Source organism: Diachasma alloeum, unplaced genomic scaffold, assembly GCF_001412515.2.
Source record: "Diachasma alloeum isolate Michigan unplaced genomic scaffold, Dall2.0 Dall_scaffold_00280, whole genome shotgun sequence".
NCBI classification, from domain to species: Eukaryota; Metazoa; Arthropoda; class Insecta; order Hymenoptera; family Braconidae; genus Diachasma; species Diachasma alloeum.
The window spans coordinates 1395516-1412210 of NW_021680419.1; the positions used below are offsets into that span (position 1 = coordinate 1395516).

At 36.1% G+C, this 16695-nt stretch overlaps 2 protein-coding genes across 4 annotated transcripts in view; one reads left to right on the forward strand and one right to left on the reverse strand.

Moving 5' to 3' along the window:
* Window positions 1-15991, forward strand: part of LOC107038393 (N-alpha-acetyltransferase 15, NatA auxiliary subunit) — a 46334-nt gene extending 30343 nt beyond the window's left edge. The window contains exons 5-7 of the mRNA XM_015257472.1: window positions 13140-13333; window positions 13423-13531; window positions 14882-15991. Coding sequence (XP_015112958.1) covers window positions 13140-13333; window positions 13423-13531; window positions 14882-15411 — 833 coding nt within the window. The 3' untranslated portion in view covers window positions 15412-15991. The remainder of the gene's footprint in view (window positions 1-13139; window positions 13334-13422; window positions 13532-14881) is intronic.
* LOC107038394 lies at window positions 7012-11910 on the reverse strand. Of its 3 annotated transcripts, XM_015257473.1 has the most exons (3): window positions 9874-10201; window positions 9759-9806; window positions 7012-8815 (listed from the first exon to the last, which is right to left on the reverse strand). In XM_015257473.1, exons 1-3 carry the CDS (start codon window positions 10090-10092, stop codon window positions 8480-8482), a joined length of 603 nt encoding a protein of 200 aa, XP_015112959.1. In that variant the 5' UTR covers window positions 10093-10201; the 3' UTR covers window positions 7012-8479. The 3 variants fall into 3 exon arrangements, with proteins under 3 accessions (XP_015112959.1, XP_015112961.1, XP_015112960.1); XM_015257475.1 differs by lacking the exons at window positions 9759-9806; window positions 9874-10201 and adding an exon at window positions 11676-11910; XM_015257474.1 differs by lacking the exon at window positions 9759-9806.
* Window positions 15992-16695: the final 704 nt, after the last annotated feature.

Sequence of the window (16695 nt, forward strand, 5' to 3'; positions counted from 1 at the left end):
CCGCCCCCCCCCCTCCCCCATTACTCCACACAACACTGATACCCGGAGTTACAGACTCCAATGGACCCAGGAGACAAACGTGGGCGAGAATATCGTGCCAGATCGAGGGACGATGCACTCAACTCCAGATCTCGACAAAGCAACCGCTTTAACCGATAGTTGTAATCTTTTTCAGTATTTTAACTTCACTTTCTTTCGGTGTTTTTTTCATGTTTCGTGGGCTTTTTGTTGCTCAGCGCTCCAGCGATATAAACGGGATCGATAAACCCTTCTAAATACCGTAATTGGGGATTGCGATATGTTAGAAGTCGTTCAATGCCGCCTCTGATAATTGCCTGAGAAGTTTAATTCCCCTGGATTTTATCTGAAATTATATTGTGTGATTGCTTGTGGTTTTCTGGTATTTCTGGGGTAATTTGAGGGGATTATCACGGGATTATTGGGCGAATTGGAGGCGAAATTTTCATTGAATTAAAAATTTGGAGGGATTTTTTCCACTTTTATGAAATTATTCCTGAATTTTTAAGTAGAAAAATCGAAATTATTAACGAACACTAATTAATATGATACCTCCATGAATGACAAATCATTTAATATGTGAAATACTCAATGAAACACCCATTTTCAATTATCCACGAGACCGAAAATAATTTAATCCTGTTCTAAAAAGAACATACGCCGTAAGCTGTAGCGTAACGCTCATTCCTCGAATTTCATTGGTCGAACATTCGGATCCGACCGCACGTGTTCGACTTCGGTCGGCTTTCGGTTTTCGTGTCACGATTTGTTTTTAACAAATACGCGTTTTAACGCGATCGTTCTCGTATTATAAAATTTCAAAATAAACATTTTTACACACAGTTTGCCTTAAAATCCCTCATGATGGAAACAATTTCTCCATTTATCTCATTCTACATTAATTTTTTATTACATTCTATTTTTATCCATCTCTGACATCTGGAGAAATTGATAGAACGATTGTCACCAATCATTCTCCTCTCGTCGAATTTTTTTACCATAAATACAACTTTTTGTTTCTTTTATTAAGTTTCAAATTAATGTTCCTCTCCTTTCTGCAGTTCAAAGTTTCAAGAGAAAATGTTTGTTACACCAGCAAAACCCCGAGACTCGTTAGTGCAAACTGTCATCTTCATTCTCATATACTCTCATTTTCAACTTTCCTACACGGCTCATTTACGAACACCAGTTTTCTCCGTTTTACCCAGCTCGGCCATCCGGTGCAAATCATTATACATTATTTCCCCATTTTTTTTTTTTTCTTAAAATCATAAACGACGTCACGTGCCCAATAAAGTCCAGTCAGCGATTCACCCGAGAGATACGTAATTATGGTAATCGTTGGTCGAGCAATTAATTCATGAAATTGATAATTAAATTATACATTCCTTTTTCTTTTACGAGTGCCGTGAACTAAAAAACCCAGACTAGATTGGATTTTTCATTTCATTTTCGTTGGATTAAATTGAGATTTATGAGGGCTCCATCCTGTCACGGCCAAATTCCACAAATTTTCTCTGAGCTTTTAATTTTTTCCCTGAAAAAAAAAGTGGCGCGAGTTGTTTCATTTATTAATATTCAGCTGGAGATACTCCCCATTCGTCATTCGTGTAAGAACGATATGAAAATTGACAGATCGTTAATATTCTCATTCCTCCGGGTTCCAAGAACTGCATCATCATCAATTTAGCAAATTCCACGGCTCCATTGGCAATCTGACGTCGCGATATATTTTTAACATTTTTCGTATTCCCCGTTCATTAATTAAACCGACGAATAACGTATGAATGAAAATGGCAAATGCACAAGGCCTGTCGCAATTGTAAGGAATATCGATTAACTAGATGTTCTTAAGGAGAATCTGTTACAATACATCACTCCTAACGTGAGAATTCTCACTCCCATCCTCTGTTATGCTGAACTTCTGTCCCCTGATGATAAAAAAAACGTGACCGTTATTTTCACGGACGCTGTTGCAAAACAGAAGTGGTGCACTTCTGCAGGAGTTGTGGGTGAATTACAAGTACCATCTCAAATCGTACAAAGGAAAATTGTTGCGGTTGAAGGTGGCGTGGGCCTTATCTTATTGCACGACCGCAACAATTACACGCGGGCGTTTGTATCGTAGAATAAAGTTAATGGCTACTCCACTTCAATACATAATGCAATTTATTTGTCTTAATGATGTTTAGCTAGTATCGGTAAATTGTGGATACATACACTGAGAGAAAAAATTATTCCTGCCAAGGATTGATATTCTCGTCAGAAGATAATATTTTTTCAGAACGAATTTTTCCAGGACAGTCATTTTCAGAGAGTCCAAGTCTATCCTCAAAAATTACAGTGATGTTGAACAATCTGATTATTATGCTACATATGACCTTGACAAAATGTTCTCCGATATCTTCCGGATTTTACAAATTGGCGATTTTCTCAGGTAAAGAAAATTGGAATAATTCCAAATGTTAATAATTATTATTGGAGTTTCTTCGAGGTCATATGCAGAAGAATATTCTTATAGATCACCATAATTCTCACGATTGGAAATGATTTCGGAGCACCTGGAAATGACTGGCCTGGAGAAATACGTTCCAAAAGAGATATTTTCTTCTACTAAGAGTATGAAAAAGATATCACCAATAACATTTTCTTGGGAGGAATAAATTTTTTTCTCAGTGTGTGGTTTTTTTTTCATGGTCAAGGAAAATTCTGTAATTTTTTTCGGCTGACAGCAGAGCATACAAAACTAACTTTTGTAATGTTAAAAAAATTAATCGCAATAGTCTCGGCAGAAATGAATAAACTAATTTCTCCTTGTAGTCGGGCTCTTATGAAATTTATGTTCAAATTGATAATTTACCTACTAGAAGACTCTTAGAATAGAAGGTAATGTGTAAAATCATACTGAATCCAATGGCAGGAGAAAAATCTGGGATATCCGGGCAAAAAGGGGAAATATTTGAATGACTCTACCCCATATAGCGCATATTAGCGCATGCATTTGCTACATTCTGTCTGAATAATGAACATGGCATGGTGGATTGACATTTAATATAAAATTAAATTTAATCCACCATTTAATTTAAATTAAACGTAATTAACTCAATTTTTTTTATCAATTAATGAATGAATTAATTAATTTATTCCTTTTGTATCAAAGTGGAGGGAAGATTTTCACCTCTCAGTTAAAAAACAAATCAATTTTTCTCAAGTACTTGCGATTTTGGATAACCATCCTTAACAAATCAATTAGGAAAGAAAAAAATGGAATTTTAGGTGAAAAAAAATACTAAACATTTCCGTTTATTCAAAAACAGAATTATGGAAAAATTTTAATTAATCAAGAAGTCTATTCGTACAATCAAATAGCGAAGCTAATAACTTCAAAATCAAGCAATTTTTCAATTACATCCACCACCGAACAAAGAAGCAAAACCTACGACTGAAATTACGTAAACAATTCCATTAATAAAAATGGCAAACGGCACGTGATCCCACGCGAATGAGCCTAAAACTATATTCAAATATTCTAATACCATCGTTCACGTTATTCCAATCCTTCAAACAAACCAAAACAATTTTCTCACGCAAATGACGTAATCCCCGAGCCGATAAAGTAAATCAGGAAATGCTTAGCACTCCCTCGCAAATACTAAACAAAACCGAAGCTGCATATTTTTCGTTGCAGCCAGCGCACTATCGCCCACACGTTCCCATAATTGATTAATTAATCCAAGGAAAATAATGCCCATTTCGTTAATTCCCCTATTTACCGATGACGCAGCACGGGCGAAAATTCCGAACAAAGCGAGCTGAGGATTTCTATTAGTCTCGGTAATAAATCCTCCTGCGTCGTAATTATGATCATTAATTAATTATGTAGCAGTCACCTCAGGACTGGACGTCATTACATTGCGGTGGTATCTCCCCTGAAGTGCCTTTGGGGTTTATCAGCGGTCACCGGATGGCTTCCGCTTAATCCACGCACGTGATGATCATTAATAACAATCGTAATGTGCACTCATTAATTGTTCCGGGAATCCCCGAGCGATATTACTCAATCAAACGCATCGTCTGACGCAACAGCGAGCGTCGCACTCCAACATCTGAATGATCGTTATAATGCAATTGCCGTTACATCTGCAATTAAGATTTAATACACTTGTGTTCTACTTTGCGTTGTGCTGCAGTTTATGATTTTATGCTTTTGTAATTGCCGCGGTGGCCCCTCTGGGGCTCTGACAATTGCCGGTCAAAGGCTGAGTGGGTCATTAAAATCATCTTTCCGATTTTTTTTTTATGATTCTTCTTTTGCTGGTGGTTAATTACTGCAGTTGACACCTTGCGAATTTTATGGCCTTGTCGGGGGGGTAATTCGTTGATGCAGATTCTGTGATTTTGCAAGCTTCAATTATATTGTTTCGCGAGTCACCTTGGATATTCAACGAAAATTATGTTTACTAATGAGGGAGAGAGACGGGTATATGAATTTTGGTTGAAGGTTTTGCCCTCGCCACATGATTCCAGAGATTATTTTACATTTTGGGAGAACAATTGTCTGGAGTTGGAATGAATGGATGAGTACACAAAAGTATTTCGAATCCCTTCCAGTCATCCATGTCTTCTGAACGTATTTAATATAAATGACCTCTGCTNCGTATTTCTCGTAAAAATTCACTGTCGCTTCGATTTTACCGTGCTGCACAAGAATTTTTCCCCACATTTATCCGAAAAATGACTCGTGCAACAGTACTTTTTCCTACTCTTTGCGGTACATTTGGCCTGGAAAGACCATCTGAACCAACTTTACTGTGCGGGCACGGTAATTTTTCTCGTACATTTCTCTCCGTGTAAAAGGTGACCGTTACCCGTTAACAAAGAAAAACCATTAAATATATGAATTTTCGGTTGAAGGTTTTATTTTCGTCGCATCATCTCGGAAATAATTTTACGTTCGAAGAGAACAATTCCCTGAAGTTAAGAACCATTAATTTTGTTTGTCAATTGAAATTATTAAGTCATAGTTAATAATATGAAACTAAATTAACCCTTTAATCGTTCAGAAAAAAACTAATGGCTACAAAAGTAATTAGAATCCCTTCCACTCATTTCAGACAGGTTCCTTGGCTTCTGAACGTATTTAATATAAATGACCTCTGCCTCAAAAGAAGTGTTCACTCATATCAAGAATGTCTCTTCCCTGACGTCAATCCGCTTCTTTCCTATTGAATTCAATTATTCATTTTTCATTCGAAAGAATAATTCTATCAACAATTCTAGTATGACATCAGGTCTCTAGCTGTCGCTAGAAATAAAACGATTCACGATGAGGAGTCAATCAGCGAATTGATCTCGTGCACCGTAAAAGATGACCGTTACCCGTTAACAAAGAAAAACCATTAAATATATGAATTTTCGGTTGAAGGTTTTATTTTCGTCGCATCATCCCGGAAATAATTTTACGTTCGAAGAGAACAATTCCCTGAAGTTAAGAACCATTAATTTTGTTTTTCAATTGAAACTATTAAGTCCTAGTTAATAATATGAAAATAAATTAACCCTTTAATCGTTCAGAAAAAAACTAATGGCTACAAAAGTAATTAGAATCCCTTCCACTCATTTCAGACAGGTTCCTTGGCTTCTGAACGTATTTAATATAAATGACCTCTGCCTCAAAAGAAGTGTTCACTCATATCAAGAATGTCTCTTCCCTGACGTCAATCCGCTTCTTTCCTATTGAATTCAATTATTCATTTTTCATTCGAAAGAATAATTCTATCAACAATTCTAATATGACATCAGGTCTCTACCTGTCGCTAGAAATAATACGATTCACGATTAGAAGTCAATCAGCGAATTGATCTCGTGCACTGTTTGTTCACTGTAAAAGGTGACATTTCGCAATCCACCAGTGACTAACTGAAAGAAAAACCAAAACAAACGAATGAAAAAAAAACCTGAAATCACTAGAGAAAGAAAGAGATCACATGGGTGCATGTGGGGACAGATTGAAGGTGTGGTCGACGATACTGACGGTAACTGCGGTTTGTTTCGAGCTGGGTGACTCCGCCCGCAGGACATTATGCGGAAGAGAGAAAAAAGGAAAGTTTGAAAAATAAGAAATAACTTCTCTTTGATGTGTGGGACAATTGAATTGCGTTGGTAGGTTTATTCAAACCATTAAATGTCACTTGAACATTCAAAACTCGGACATGAGGGATTTTTCAATGCAGAATGAAAGGAAAATTGGCTATTGGGGAAAATTGTATCAATTTTTTATGGAAATTGCGGGGTGGATGGGGCGGGGGAGATTGTTGAGACCTCATAAATCTCAGAAATGTGCCCTCTAGTCTTCCGGATTGACTCGGGGATAGATTACGCAATGAAAGTGCATTGTATTCAGTCTGCGACTGAGTTTCCAGTGGCTCAGAGGGGGATGAGATTAGCATAGAGCGTGGTTATATGCGTATGCACTATAACCAGGGCGTATTTACTTGGTAATCTGGCATTCACGCAAGCTAACGCTTGCACCGCCCCGTTGACCGCACATTCCACACGCTTTATGAATTACCGATGTTAAATAAAATCTTATCAAGGTTCAGTTGGTATCGGGGATTAATAATCTGAGATTTATAATTTGTTTGGTAATTATTTAGCATTCACATTATTCTACTGTGGGACTGCATTCTTGCACGATCGGTTTGTAATAGTATATTGTAAATCTCAGGTTAATTAATTTCTATTAATTTGCGGTCTTGAGGGGGTGGAACTCATATTTAGTCCCGGATTTCATCTAGATGTCTTGACTATTCCATTCTTCATGTCTTGGTACATGAAGTCATTTCGATAGTGAGTTGTTTTGGGGAAGAATTTCAAGAGATTTCTTTATAAGTCAATTACAGTTTATAATAATCCTCAGGGAAATTCAATTCTAATTCATTTTTCACTCATCTTATTCGCCTGAAATGGAAACTGAAATCAAAAATATTTCTAACATCGAACATTTTTTATTGTTAAAGTAATAATAATCATCTTTACAACAGCAATACAATACCATAATATTCTAAACATGTACAATGCCGGTGTTTTTCCATATTTTTTCTCTATGAGTTTTTATGAACGAAAATATTATTTACAAATTACGAAGATTGATATCAGTTGCTCTCATTTTCGCAACATTTTACACACTGATCGGATGAATTCGTGACTATTTTCTCCCACCTTCGTATTTACGTAATAAAAAATTACCTAGGAAGAGTTGAGTGCTGGAATTCACTGGAGTATTGTATGAAGTCCATAAGTCCTTCAGCTGAAGTGCAATGGATGCCCGAATTCACGGAGCATGGTCAGGAGTGAAGAGTGGGTTGTTTTTTCAACGGTATCATGCCGGGAATATTTTCTTGCGTAATAATTGGAAAGTGGAGGAATCTAAATTTTCATGTTATAATTTCTTTTTACGTATTAATGACTACAGTAATTAAAATCGTTGATGCCCAGTGAGCAGCATGAATTTATTAACGCAATAATTTACGTATCGTTTGCTTCAATTTTCTCAATTTCTTCTCTGTGAAGTTTACACTGGAGTTTGAAAAATTCTTCATGTAATTTCTCTTCGAAAAAATTTAGGACGCGTTGAAAATGAAAATTCTCCGTTAAATCTCTCCCTTCCGAGTATAGACACAGAATAATCTCCATACGAATTCCAAACTCATCTCTTGATGGAGTTGAATTACTGGAATAATTGCACGTTTGTGGGCGGAACGAGAGGTCCCAGCATTAAATTTCAAAAGAGCCTTATTAAATCTGCAAAATTTTTCGTAAAACCCCTCGTTAGTTATTTGATCATCTCTTTACATTCTTCAATGAAATAAAATTCAGTAGCGGATAGGTAAAAGAAGATAAGTGCATTTATTCGAAATTCGTAATATTATTATTACCATTCGAAAATTAATATTTCAATGTAATTCACGCAAATTTTTTATTTTTCTTTTAAATGCACTGAACTCCTTTTACCACTTGGCTATTGAATTGAAAAAATGATATTTTTTTAATCTTGTCAATCGAGAGCATTAAAATTTCGGTTTATGAACGTCCTATCTACTTCTATGAATTATCAAAAATATTATTTCACTCCTGCTGCATTGATTAACAGCACGTGACTCACCTGAACACGTGTTACACGTGTTCAAGCTCTTGATAGTTATCTATTCATCTCCGAAACAAAGAGCTTCATGCCGACATAATCAGGCGACCTCTTTTTAGGCAGAAAATATTCCGCAAAAAATTTCTCTTGATAACATTTCGAAAAAAAAAGCCTCTACATCGGTTCTACGAAGCTTAAGACGTGTTGCAAAATACATTCGATATGTAAAAAAATGGTTCAGACATTTTGTAATAATTAAACATCAGTCAATGTTCAGCCCTAATTCGCGGCTGTGGCACATGCGCACCGCCTCGTCGTTCACTGCAGCCTAGTGTTATCAATAGTATCTTCAGCTAGATCGACAGATTCTGATTTGATGCCGACAAAATTAAACGGTTCTACTAGTCGAAATGAGGGCGCTCCATCCTCCACTTTTATCTGGGGTTGATCTTCAATTGCTAAGGGATCCTCCTCTTTAACTTCTACTTCCTCTTTAATTCCACTAGAACTCGGTGCGGCGCAGGGTGATACGTATGCAGACGCAAATTTTGAGGTAGCTTGACACGAGAAGTATCTGGGATAAACCCCTTCTTTCAGCCTCTTCCGGCATCCTGTCATTTTCCATTCCATGTAATTTTCCAAGTCTTCATCTAGCTGGTCATGTTCAACATATTCAACATGTTAGAGGACATGTCAATTTTCAATGCAGTGGGACAAGATAATAACTTGAATGTGTTGAAAAATTTTGGACTCATTGAATTTTGGATGAAAAAATCCCATTTTTTACGCGACACTTCATCTCGTATGCACACATCGGCATAATCAAAATTTGGAATTACAATTAAATTTTGAATAAGTCAATTGGTAATATTAGTCACCAATTTTTTTATTATAAGAATGACCATCAATTTAAATATTCAAATTTCGAATTTTTTATCAACTAATAATTGAGAAATTAAATTACCAATTATTATTATGTTATTTCATATTTCAATTATGCAATTTTTTTTCATATATTCAAATTTCGAATTACAATTATTATATTATTTTTCAATTTTCAATAATTATTTAATATATAAATAAATCTAAATTACTGTAAAGTGCAACTTCTTATAATATTACACGGAAATATAAAATAAAAATTACGTATCTTTTCCGTAATTCCGGAGCGAAATGTGGTTGTAGGAAATTTTACGGAACTGTCAAGGAATTTTTCCGGAGTGTTCCGCAATTTTTATCTGAATCTCCTGTGAAAAATGACGATACCGTCCCTAAAATTTTCTGAGTCGATTCCGTAATCGGTGAGTGAATCGTGAGTTCCGTAATTTTTACTGAACATTGAGTAGAAAAAAGCATTTTGCCGCGGTCTAGTCATCACAATATGAAAAGGACATGATTCACAACGAAAACGGATTATTGCGATTTCTCAACTGAGAAAATGTCCTCAATCGGTTTGAGACTATAAATTAAAAGTGATGTCATTGAAATAATCGGAACATTTCATTCAAAATTTTAAAAACCTCAAGGGACATAAAAGCCACAGTTAACGAAACAAATTTATGAAATATAACGCGAATGTATCAGCAATGTTACTAACAACAGGTACAGCTCCACGTTTGAGTCGTCTCTTCCCCGGATTAAAATCCTGCAAAGATGAATATTTATCGGATCGCCTGAAGTTCTCGGGAAACCCCTAGACCTAAACAACATACCTGGTAGATGACATTTCCCTTGCCATCGTTGACAGTGAAACCGAAATCTATACTTCTGAAGTGTCTTCCACAAATAGTAAACCAATTGTTAACACGAAGGTTAGGGTATACTTTACGAATTGCAAGTCTCCACTTCTCCCGAGTGGCTGAATCACTGGGTAATCTAAAGACTGTCTCTTCCGGCTCTGCAGGACAATTTGGAATTCTACACTTACGCATGATGAGGGGTCGTTCAATTAAATTTTAAATTACAATATTCATAATCGTAATGCGTCTAACATCTGTGCACAAATGTTAACTTTAGTGGTAATGTGCTCTCATCCGTGGATCGATCGGTATACGCCTGAATGAATGCCATACCGAACGATAGATGGCGAGACTGCATGATGAAATTCTCATTCTCAATCTCTCATGTAGTCGCACCGTCTGTCGGTAAAACCCCGAATCGTCCGGTTTTCAGCTCGTAAATTTAATCTTTCATTTCTAAAACCAGAGAAAACGGGTTTTTTTCTTTGGATTTTGGACGGATTTTGCGTTATTTCAATGACATCACCTGCAACTATCAATAACTTGAAACCTTGAAACTTCACGAATATTCAGGAGCTAATGGAAAGTGTTCAGGAGCCATTGGAAATAGAATTAGTGTTTAATAGTATTTCATGGGAAAATATTTTTTGTTTTGTATCTGGAGAATAAATAAATGCCCTGATGAAGAACACTTGGGTTCGAAATGTTGGCAAATAGTGGAAGAATTGTTCTTTTCTCTTGCGATTTTTTCTTTTTTCAATTCTAATTAAAATTACAACTATCAATAGCTTAAAACCTTGAGACTTCACGAATATTCAGGAGCCCTTGGAAATAGAATTAGTGTTTAATAGTATTTCATGGGAAAATATTTTTTGTTTTGTATCTGGAGAATAAATGAATGCCCTGATGAAGAACACTTTGGGTTCGAAATGTTGGCAAATAGTGGAAGAATTGTTCTTTTCTCTTGCGATTTTTTCTTTTTTTAATTCTAATTAAAATTACAACTATCAATAGCTTAAAACCTTGAGACTTCACGAATATTCAGGAGCCCTTGGAAATAGAATTAGTGTTTAATAGTATTTCATGGGAAAATATTTTTTGTTTTGTATCTGGAGAATAAATGAATGCCCTGATGAAGAACACTTTGGGTGTTCGAAACGTTAGCAAATAGTGGAAGAATTGTTTTTTTCTCTTATGATTTTCTTTTTTATTTCTAAATTGAAATTAAAATTGCTGTTATCACCGTTAATGGTTAAGGAGGTTGGGTTTTTTTTTGATAATCTACCATCAGAGTAGATAATTTAAATCCATTTTTTAAAGATGAACCGATAATTTCCACAAAATCATTCTTACGCGCTTCATAACGATGTTACACAGGATGTATGAATTCAGATTTCTCAGAATCATCGTTTCACCATAGAAAAAAATTGAATTAAAATTTAAAACAATTCTACTATCTATCCGCACGGAGAAATGTAATTCAGTGGCGAAATGGTAAAACGGTATAAGTCAGTTTTGACTATTGATCAGTTTTCAATGAATATCTCGGAATTTAAGGGAGATAGCGAAATTGTAGTTATAACCTTTTTTGTAGAGCCGATTGAGTGCTACAACAAATGTAATTATGTAAATTTCGCTATCTCCCTTAGATTCGGAAATATTCCTCAAAAACTCAACTGGGAGATGAGTCGACTTAAACCGCTTTACCACTTCGCTATTATTATTAATATTATTAATATTATTATATTATTAATTTCTATAAAAATTATACTCACTTTGAAGTGATCTTCGCAAATGGCACTACTTAACCTCAATTTGCCAGTGTAAGCAGCCGCGATGCACCAGAGCCTTCGAATTTCTTCGGATTTCGGAACACATATGAATATTTTGTTGGGTGTTGTTATTGTTGTACTTCTGCAGTTAGGCACAAAACAGTATTTATACGTTGGTGTTTTTTTCTTTTCTTTTGACATTTTTTGAGCAATGCAAAGGCGAGTATTTCCACAGAAATCAGCGGTGGCTTGTCCGACTGGTGGCGCCACTTGGTTAAAGCATGTGGTGTAGTGACATCATGAGCCATTCCGGGAGATTTGAACATTCAAAAATTGATAGTCTATTACTGAACAATTTTTCTAGCGCTTATATTGGAAAAAATGTCTCATTGAAGCCATAAACTCGCGGAAAAAATTTTTTTAATTAAAAATCATACAAATTCTCTTCGTAAACTTCCCCCTCAGCTCGAATACAACGTGGAGGAATATTATTCAACTCCTGCTGAATTTAATAACCGTACGTGAACCCCACCATCACGTGTAACACGTGTTTCAAACCTGAATAGCTTACGTTTTCTCATAAACGACCGATATCCGTTTCATGAGAGTCAGCACTGGGGCTGTCGTGGAGGTTTTAAAGAATAGAATGTTTTGCGAAACACCCTGTGCTCAATTACCCAGCCGTATTGTCGTTGTCTCGGGATTAATGTTGACCTTCGACGAGCAACTGGCTGCGGAAATGAAAAAAAATGAATAAAACCCATTGTCTATTATGGAATTCCCGCCGCTCAGCATTTCTCGAGGGAAAAGAGAGCATCAAAAAGTTGATATGAATTCATTTTTTTTTTACTACCCCAACAGATGACTTCTCCCCCGGTCTTATGAGAAAAAAAATCAACTATAAAGTCAATTAAAATTATTTTTTATGAAAATTTTGCGAGACATTTTTTTTTGATAATTTCTTCAATTACGAAATAAGTCTCCTGATATATCCTCTGATTACTGGTATCTAGAATGCGTGAACAAGGGTAACAAATGAAATAATGACCAAATGAATAAATGAATTGAAAAATAAGCATAGCAGTTGCAAATGCACTGAAAGCAACTATGATGCAATTAAATGAAAAAATAAATTGACAAAACAAAAAAAACAAAAATTTCTCCATGTATAAAATTCAGACATTTAAATAGATTAGGAGGTCTTAGTTGTGTTATAATATAATCAATATGAATAATCCTTTTCATAATGAGTATTATTTCGACCTCTTCATTTTACTAATTTCATTATTATACTTCATGCTTATTTAATTCGATCCTGTAATTGGTAGAGTGCTGTTGGGTCTGCATGAAATAAAAATTAAATGAAGTGACTACCGATTTTTTCTAACGAATTGTTTTCAACTGCTGAATGAATGGTCTTTAATTCCTGGGAATAACTAATCAGGAGTTTATTTCTCTTGATTACAGAGAACTTGGCGCCATCGGAGCTGAAGAAAATGAGGAACAAGCAGCGCAAACAGCGCAGGAAGGCGGAACTTGAGAGACAGCAGGCTGCCCAGGCCCAGGAGAAGAGGGAGCAGCATAATAAATCCCGACAGCAGGCTGATCCTGACTTTGAACAGCCGACATTAGACGAATTGATCCCCGAGAAACTTGAGAGGGTCAGTAATTCATCGAACCCTTTTTCCACTTTCTGCTCGAGTAAGATAAATCGATGTGGTCTATAACTGTCGTTTATTTGATCTGCCAGGTTGAAGATCCACTGGAGCAGGCGATCAAGTTTCTGCAACCCCTGCAGAATCTCGCGGCTGATCGAATAGAGACTCACTTGATGGCGTTCGAAATCTACTATCGTAAAGGTAACGATGTGCATTAATCTTTATTTCGAGAAATGATCTTGATAATGTTGGAGACAAGTTCAAATGTTTTATACAGTTTATTTTTCAAATATTTGAAGAGCTTGTGGATTCAGAAAGAATCGTGAGGAGACTTTTTTGCAGAGAATTTTATAACATTAATTAAACTGCAGGACCCTTAATGAATCTTCATTAACAGGAATTTGGATTGGAAAAAATCTAATCGGCAGACTCTTTCCAAACTCTGGGAGAAAAACAAATCGTCACTATTATAAAACCTATGAACACGAGCAAAATTATTGTGTTTCAAAAAATATTGTTTGGATACATTTAAAAAATACATTACCTTAACATTAAGAAACTAAATAAATTGTCGTTTTGGGAATCTCTTTTATATTCAGAAATACAATGCAGTAGTGAAGTGGTCAAACGATTCAAGTCTAAAGGAGTTGGCAAAATTTTCCTAAAAATCTTTTTTGTAAATAAAAGTGAAGACTACTCTGAGAAAAAAACTTCGATGTGCCAAATATTCATTTATTTGAGAGAAGCATTGATTTGTTCAAATTCGTATTTCTTCAATCGATTCACGCCCAGGCCCACCTGATTAGGTTTCAATTGTAGCAATCATATTGCCCTAGAGGATGACTATGTTGCACATGACCATGGATGAACTCCTCTAATAATTATTCATTTTTCCTAAACTTCTTATTTTCTAGAGGGAAGAATATCGATTAATTTCTTCATGTTGATAATTTTTTAAGTTCACTCAAGGTCATAACTAACATGATCATCGTCTAGAGCAATATAATTAACATAATTGAAACCTAATGAGGATTGTTTGGGAATGACTCTATTGGAGAAATACGGGATTGAATAAATAAATACTTCTCTCAAGTAAATGGATATTTGGCAAAAATATTTTTTTCTCAGTGTATCGAAAAAGATCTTACAAAAATTTCGCTATCTTTTTCATTTCAGTAGCGAAGCGGTAAATCGGGTTGAGTCGATTTTGACAATTGGCCAGTTTTTGACGAATATCTCGGAATCTAAAAGAGATAGAAAAATTTTTGTTATGACCTTTTTTGTAGAGCGAATTGAGGTCTGTAAAAAAAGTCAGGACCGGTTTACCACTTCGCCACTGAATTCCGAGTTATTCAACAAAAACTCAACTGGGAGCCAACCGATTGACCACTTCACTTCTGAATAAATAAGATGTCGCGGTTCTGCAGAGAATTACCATTAATTAGACGAAAGGCTCCTGAATAATCATCAAAACCAAACGAAAAAAATATAAAAATGCAAGAATGAAATAAAAAATCAAAGCAATCGAATTAAATTTTGCGTTTCCTCCAGGTCGAACTCTCCTGATGCTTCAATCAATAAAACGTGCGCATCGCCTGGACTCAAACAATCCGGACCTCCACTCCTGCCTGGTGCGTTTCCTTCGGCACACAGGGGCCTCCCCCCTGGAGGGTCCAGTCGCCGAAGTAGTCAGGCATCAAACCCGCGAGATCTACTCCAACTCCGACGCAGTGCAATTCAACAGCGAATTCCTCCAGAAGAACAAAACCTCCCTTCCCCACCTCCTACAATGCGCCAGGATGCTGTACCTCTTGGATCCAACATCTCAGTCGAAAGCTCTCTCCCTGGCCACCAGCCTCGACGACCTCACTGGGGTCACTCTGCCAACCTGCACGAGGGTGCTGGAAGCCCTTAGAGCCAACGACTTTGGCCCCTGCGACGCTGCGATAGACGACTACATGAACAAGTGTCACAAACGTTTTCCCTATGCAACTGCATTCAGACCACCAGAGGCTAAACCACCAGTTCAACTCAATGCAACACTCAATCGCCAGGACAAGGAGAACTCCATCAAGAACTGATCGTCCATCACGATTATTCATCAATAACTCTAGTAAAAACCAACGAGAATCAACAAGAATCAAGATTAAATAACTAAAACCTCCAGAAGGATGGAAACAATTAACTAGAATTTTTCTCTCTGAAGAAGATTAAAACGTGCATGAAACGTTTGTGAGGGTGAGCCTGGGGGAGATCCACAATTTTTTCGATGAAAATTGGGGTATTTAGAGCTGCTGGATAATGGATTTTAAGTGCGGATTATAGTGATCATATTGGAATAGTGTCGATAATGGAGCGAAGAAAGTTGATGAGGATATGATGAGGAACAATCTTTATGAAATTAGACAACGCTGGGGTCTGGGGGTCGTTTATGGAATTTTAATGTAATACCAAGGACTTTAGGTATGTTCAGTTGATAATCGTATTATGAGATAAATGATAATGATGCACTTGGGGGAGGGGGGGGGGGAGAATGCCTGGTGAGTGGATTTAAAGTGCGCATTTCAACGGTTTAAATAAAATGAAAATTATAAATACAAGATAATGTAAGACTTTTACGTTTCATATGCTCTGGCATCATTAAAGTGAAGTATCAACCAATTTATTGATAAATAGTCCGTTAATTAAGAGGGAGGGGGTGGAAATTCATCAACGATTGCCTAGGGTTGGGCACNGGGGGGGGGGGGGGGGGGGGAGAATGCCTGGTGAGTGGATTTAAAGTGCGCATTTCAACGGTTTAAATAAAATGAAAATTATAAATACAAGATAATGTAAGACTTTTACGTTTCATATGCTCTGGCATCATTAAAGTGAAGTATCAACCAATTTATTGATAAATAGTCCGTTAATTAAGAGGGAGGGGGTGGAAATTCATCAACGATTGCCTAGGGTTGGGCACTCTACTGTGTAGAGTCAATGGGGGGGAGTTATTTTATCATCGATGTGTCCTTCATCAGTCATTATGGACTTAAGATTGTGTAATTAATTTTTGTGTCATTAAATGGATGAGAATGGTTTGTTCATTTATTAAAACTTAATGAAGGTAAAATCATTGGGTGTTTTCTCTTTTTTTTTTCTTTTTCCGAGAATCTGTCGATTTTTTTTTTATTAATCAGTGATCAAACGCAGTATCTGGATTTTTTAATCAATTAAATTGAATTAAAATGAATGAGGAAATTGTCGTCAAGACGTGTCTGTCAAAATTTCCTTGATAAATCACTTATCATCGAGATAAGTTTCAAGGTTTTGCCACTTCACTCATATGTTCAATACATTTTTATTTGTTTTTCCGGCCTTCGGGATGA

What these genes read in the sequence shown, in the direction of transcription:
- LOC107038394 (XM_015257473.1), bottom strand. Translation starts at nt 10,092, where the DNA reads ATGCGTAAGTGTAGAATTCCAAATTGTCCTGCAGAGCCGGAAGAGACA. An exon ending in AGGGAAATGTCATCTACCAG is followed by an intron (nt 9,807 to 9,873) that starts GTATGTTGTTTA and finishes TCATCTTTGCAG; the next exon opens with GATTTTAATCCGGGGAAGAG. An exon ending in AACGTGGAGCTGTACCTGTT is followed by an intron (nt 8,816 to 9,758) that starts GTTAGTAACATT and finishes GAACATGACCAG; the next exon opens with CTAGATGAAGACTTGGAAAA.